Source organism: Molothrus aeneus, chromosome 1 (assembly GCF_037042795.1).
Source record: "Molothrus aeneus isolate 106 chromosome 1, BPBGC_Maene_1.0, whole genome shotgun sequence".
NCBI classification, from domain to species: domain Eukaryota; kingdom Metazoa; phylum Chordata; class Aves; order Passeriformes; family Icteridae; genus Molothrus; species Molothrus aeneus.
This window is the reverse complement of record NC_089646.1, coordinates 107,971,795-107,977,794: the sequence shown is the minus strand read 5'-3', so window position 1 is coordinate 107,977,794 and position 6,000 is coordinate 107,971,795. Positions and strand designations below refer to the sequence as shown.

Here is a 6,000-nt window from a genome sequence, read left to right as displayed (position 1 = left end):
CTCACCATAGAGAGATGTGGTGCAGAGATTATACATCAAAAGGTACTACCCACCCCTGCTGTCTTACCTCTTAATCAGAATATCCAGAAGTAGGGAACTATGAGCCAGAGGAAACTTCGGGTTTTAAGTAAATGAGGGAAGCCCACTGCTTTATTCAAACTTGTTCAAGGCTAGAAGATTCAGTAAAATGACGTTGGTGTGAGCAATTTTTCTGCCAGTCTTACTAATCCTGCCAAGTAAATTTAAAGGCAGCAGTAGAACCATAAGAAGCATCAGCCAGATCTCAGATCTGGTAGCTTTCCAGATATGCTGCTGAGCCTTTAGTTTTTCAGGCCTTTAGGGATGGATGGGTTGAAGGATGTGAGGGGCCAGGCTCATTTAGGTGACAGGTAATTATTCTCATCGGACAGCTGGTTTATGGAGTAGTTTATAATGTGTGCTTTGCATTCTGTAAAACACTTGTGAAAGTGAATAAATGCTCAAATACAGCCATTAGCAAATGCTAATATTTTGCCTACTTATCAGAAAATACAAACAGGAATCCGTTACTCAGGGAAAGTTACTGTTTCATAAGCAAATCCAAGCATTTCTCCTTAGAATTTCTGAAAAGACCGAACACATGCTCCGTCAGGTGCAAAACCAGGAAACTCGTCCTTGTTACAGGATATAAACATCAGCTGTGCCCTTCTTGCTTACTTTCCCTCAGGCTTTGGCTAAATTTTAATCCAGAAACTCATGACCAGCCGTAGTTTCCTCCTCTCATTTTTCTTCTCAACTCTTGGGATCGGTGCAACTGCACGGGCTACAACTTTAAAGAGGGCGCGGGGAAGGAGGGAGGTGGCGGGGTGGGGGGGGTGGCTGTTTTGCTAGCTGAGGCCGCCTCTGCTCGGCTGAGTCTCCTTTGGTGTCGCAGCCTTGCAGGTGGCGTCTGGCTCGGCCGGTGCCCGGGCTCTGCTCTGCCCCGCGGAGGCGGCGGGCGGCGCGGCTGCGGCTGCCCGGGCGGGCGGGAGCGCATCCCCGCCGCGGCTCCGGGGCCTTCTCCGCCTCTGCCCTGCTTTGGGTGCGCAGCTGCATCGCAGCTCACGAGTGACCGCTACTTTCAATTCCCAGGCTAATGAAATCAGCATCGTAAAAGCACGTACTTACCCCGCCTTTCCCCGGCAAAAATACAAAGACAAATCCGCTGTTTCCTTTCAAAACATTGAGCATGACGGTTTGCGTTATTTCCTAAAGGAAGGGGGGATGTTGGGAAGAGTATTTTCCTTGCAAGTTCGGGTGTAAAGATGCTTTAAAATAAATAATGCACCATTTTGAATGAACGCTTCATGAGATAGCCTAGGGGCCAATACCCGCGAATCCTCCCCTTACTATGTCCCAGGATGAAAGCTCTGATGCATAGACACAAAACAACTTTGCCGACTGCGGGCGAGCGAAAATCTGTGCCAGCTCGGCAAATGACCCAGCACTTGGTACTTGCTTCTCTAACTGTTCGCTCAGCAGCACTCCCCAGCTCCGTTCCGCACGCTGACATTTTTGGACCCGCGGACTGCGGACTCAGCCAAGCTTTGGAAAACATTTGCTAATAAAATTCAGCAGGTAGTTTAGAAAAAGAAATACGGAATGAGGGGGACGGAAGGTGGCTAAAGGAAAGAAAAAAGGGGGGGGAGGAAAGAAGGAAAAAAAAAGAAATAAAAAAGAGGAAAGCTAAGCAGTAACAGCTGAGCGGAACTTGCCGAGCCGCCAGCACCGGGCAGGGCTGTCCCACGGTTCCTGGGCTGGGCGCCCCCGCAGCTTCTCGCTGCACCGACTGTGCCCTACCGGGCACGGCGGAGACGGGTCCTTCCTTCCCCAGAAAGTTCTCGCCCCCCAAACCATTGCAGTACACCAAGTGTGTGGGTTGGAATTTATTTCGTTCCACCGCTCTGTAGCTGTTGGCGTTGCGGGGTCAACGGGCGCTGCCGCCTGCCCCGCTGCCCCCAGCGCCCGCTCTCTGGGGACCGAGGAGGGGCAGCACTATTCGCAGGCACAGCGGCGAATTTCCCCGGCGCTCAGCGTGCCGTGCCGTTCCCATTGGCCGTGCGGCCGGCAGGGAGCGACGGGAGGCGGAGAGGGAGCTGCCAGCAGCAGACAGGCAGGCAGGCACCGGGCGAGCGCGTAGACAGGCGCACGGCAGGCAGAGGCTGCTGGGGTATTGTTATCATTGTGCTTCGGCGGAGAGCTTTGCCTGCAGGGGGAGGGGTGGAGGGAGGAGAAGAAAGAGGGAGAGAGAAAGTGCGGGGCGAGCATGCAGCAGGGCTGGGGCCGGCGAAGCGGCGGTGCTGGTGTGCCTGGGCTGAGGCGCTGAGAGGAGCCGCCTGCCCAAGCTCGCTGGGGGGCACCGGCGGGAGGAGCGAGGCGGGCACGATCCAGGCGTGGGGAAGGCTGCCAGCCGAAGGGAGCCGCCGCCGCACCGGCCTCACAGCAGCAGCAGCGACTACTTCTTTCTTATCTCCCAGCCTTTGTTTGCCCATCCTCCTCCTCCTCCTCCTCTTCCCTGCCCACCCTCTGCACCGCGGAGGGGGCTCGGCCGAGAGGCAAGCAGGCTGACCCAGAGCTGAGTTTCACCCATCCTCCGCCCCCCGCGCTCTCTCTCTCCGCTGCATCGCTGCCCATGAGCTAGAGCGGCAGCCGGCTCCGGCAGGCGGGGGCAGACGCCGACCGCAGCTCCCGGCAGCTGCCGCTGCCCGACCCTCCCCGCCGCTCCCCTCGCCCCGCTCCGCGGGCTCCAGCCGCGCTCCGGAACTGCTGGGGGCCGCCCTGCCGCCGCCCCTCCTCGCCTCCATGTGCCGGGTAGCGGGAGCGCCGCCGCGGATCCTGCCGCCGCTGGCGCTGATGCTGCTGGCGGCCCTGCAGCAGGTAAGCACCGCCGGCGGGGAGCGGGCCGGGCTGCGGCTCTTTGTTCCCCCGCGGGCGGCGATGCCCGGGGAAGGCGGGAGAGCCGGGGGGAGAAAAGGGGGGGGGAGGTGGTAGAGCAGGCAGGCTGCGCTTCGTGGTGGGGGTCTCGGGAGGGGGTAGGGGAAAGCGGCCCCGCCGCCGGGGTGCCCCGGGGTGGCTCGTGGCCGCTCGTGCAGAGGCACCTGCTCGGGGCAGCCCCGCCACCGGGCTCCTCGCCGCGGGGACGGAGAGAGAGAGAGGGGGGAGCCCCTGCCCGGGGTCGGCTGAGAGGGAGAGGGTGGTCCTGAGACGCGAGAGGTGATGGGGGCACTGATCCCCCCTCATTCCCGGGAGAGCAGGTGCCGCGGGACGTGGGGGGGAGCTGGCTGGTTCCCGTGCGCCTGGCAGGAGCACGGGAGCGCGGCCCCGCCGCGGGCGCGGGGGACAAACTACCGGAGTGGGGGACGGAGCGAACATTCCCCCCTCCGTCCCGCGTGATGGAAGGGCGGGCTGTGGTGCCAGAGAAGTGCGGGGCAGAGAACAACCCCCGCATCTCGACTACCCCCAGCTCCCTCGCCCGCTAATCCTTTCTCCGGGAAGAATTTAATCAGCCTCCGCCTGGGCGCTGGGCTTCCCCACCCCCTGCCGCTAACGGGAATTTCCACTGGGACGGGCTCGGGCCCTGAAGTGTTTAATTTATTATTATGAAAGTCCCGCTGCTGCCTCCCCCCGGCGGCCTTGCCGGGGCGCTCCGGGCGGCTGACGGACGGGGTCCCGGGCAGGTGGTCACGGGGCAGCGCCGGGCACCGCTAGCCGCGGTGCGCTCCCAGGGGGTGCAGAAAGTGGAGGTCTGTGGCGAGATGGGAGTCAACGGGAGGGTGTGGGGAGACGACAAAATGGATCCCGTTGGGGCAGCAGGGGCAGTGCCCGCAGGGTGATGGTTGGGCTCCCCTCCGGCGGCAAGGAGTGTGCGGAGCGGCAGCGGAGCCGGGGCACCCGGTGGGTTCCCCGTTCGTTTTGTGCTCGCTGAGCTCGTATCCGGCGCGGCGCCGGGGGTGGAGAGGGCGGTAAGTCCGAGGGACAGATGGCGCAGATCATCGCCTCTTAATGGTATTTACGATTGGGGCATTTCTGTCGGGCCGGGGGAGCGGGTTGAGGCGAGGCCGGGGTGCCGGGGCGGGCAGGGCGCCCTCCCGCAGCGGCTGGCGCAGGGCAGGGGGAGGCGGCAGTCGCAGCCACTGTCCATGGTGCGGCCCCGCTGCCTCCGCCGCGCCGGGGCGGGAGGACCCCGCCCGGCCTCCCGGCTCCTCTCCGCTTCTCCGTCTCTGACGCTCCTGTTCCCTGACGGGGTCCCCGGGCAGTTGAGTGCTTCACGCAGTTTCTGAGGCACTCTCAGGGGCTGATGACTTGCGCCAGGCGAGCGAGGTGCTGAAACGCCGCTCCCCGGCAGCCGGGCATTTTCCCTTGAGTCCTAGGAGGACGCGCGGCAGGGTGGCTGGCGCGACACGGGAGCGTCCGGCTGAGCATGAGCGGCTGCATGTGATAGCAGACACCCTGTTCAGAAACTTGTGTGTGCCACTTACCGGCTGTTGTTGTGTTGGGTTGGTTTTTTCGTGTGTTTTTTTTTAAGTCCTTGTGTGCTGTTTACTGTATGTGCTTTCAGTTCTGTTTAGTCTTCCTATCTCAATAAATCTTTAAAGCACAAAATCTGCAGTAAGCTTTTATTTCATCTTTTTTTTTTTTTTTTCTCCTTACCCAAGGCAGGTTTGAAATTGAAGCACAGGCTATGAATTAAGGACAGGAACTAGCCGTGTTGCTTTTATATATCACTCAGTGTCACTGGCACGTTATGGTTGGGGAATCCAATTTCCCCCTTGTTTGGGTATCTATTAAATCAGGTTAGGGTTGATTTTTAATAGCGTGTAACAAAATTGGAACTTGAGTACGAAATCAGATTTACAGACCTGTATCTGTATAATGCTTTCATTTTAAGAGCTCTTTTTTTCTTTCTCCCTTCTTCCATCATGCATTCTGCAAGAACCTTCACCAGCTAGGTGCATTGCTAACTTTTTTCCCCTGTTGTTAAACCTACTAATTTTGGTTTGTAGGAGGTTATTTGTATCGGGTTCTTCTGAAATGTTGAACCTTTTCACTCAGTTTTTCCTCTTTGCAACACAGCATCTATCCATTTTCTAGAGTATTAATCAGTTTGTTATTTGTTATTGGTATAGAAAAGCTGTCACTGTGGAATTACTTGAAAAATTGTAACTGGAACCAGATTTTAAGGGCAGATCTGTGGATGTTTTTATGTACAGGAAATACAGCTTAAGAGTTTTGGTAGTGTGTAACCTGCACAAGAAAGAGAGGAATGAAAAGTGCACTCTGTTTTGCTGGCTAGCATATCAGTATGAGTCTGAGAGTATTACATGAAAAAAATCCTGACAGAAGATGGGATGAAAGGAGTGAATCTTGTTTTCCTGACTAAATCAACAATTCCAATCCAACGAAGGAATGGGAAAGCCAGTATGAGTTTACAGGAATGAGACTACTATTAAAAATAAACTGGAATGCAAATTAGAAATAAAGTGCTCAAAAAGGAAATATATTTCTTTAAATATAAGTTGATTGAATCACTATGTGGATGTTTTCTGTTTCTAAAGCAAAAGCAAGTAAACAATAAAGCAGTTTTTGGAGGCTTTTGAGCTTAGGTGACTGGTTTGAATTCGAATTATGATGACAAAGGACGTAAGTTATTACCCTCTGCAGGCAATTTTGGTCTTATTCCACGTCTTAGCTAATGTATCCAGGTGATAAAGCTACTACCCTAAATGACACTCCTGTTAAGCTGCCTCAGCTGAGAATCCAGCAATGGCGTTTCTTGCCAGCTCTACCACTCTAGTAATTACCCCCAGCAGCAGTAGTCTCTGGCAGAATTAGGGTGAGGAATATTAATGTAGTTTTGTTTAGAAACAAGCAAGATTGTGGGTAAATCTTCTGTGTCTCACAATATACCCGTGTCTTAGACTTACTTTTTCTTATCTGTATAAGCATGAGTTTTACAGTGTCTCTGATAAATTACTCCATTAA

The 6,000-nt window shown here is 55.6% G+C and overlaps 1 protein-coding gene across 1 annotated transcript in view; it reads left to right on the top strand.

Annotated features, from left to right (window-relative positions):
* The first annotated feature begins 2,229 nt into the window (after nt 1-2,229).
* The window catches only part of CDH2 (cadherin 2), a 115,149-nt gene continuing 111,378 nt past the window's right edge, over nt 2,230-6,000 (top strand). Inside the window, exon 1 of the mRNA XM_066562682.1 lies at nt 2,230-2,895. Within this exon, the coding sequence (XP_066418779.1) occupies nt 2,821-2,895 (75 nt within the window). The 5' untranslated portion in view covers nt 2,230-2,820. The remainder of the gene's footprint in view (nt 2,896-6,000) is intronic.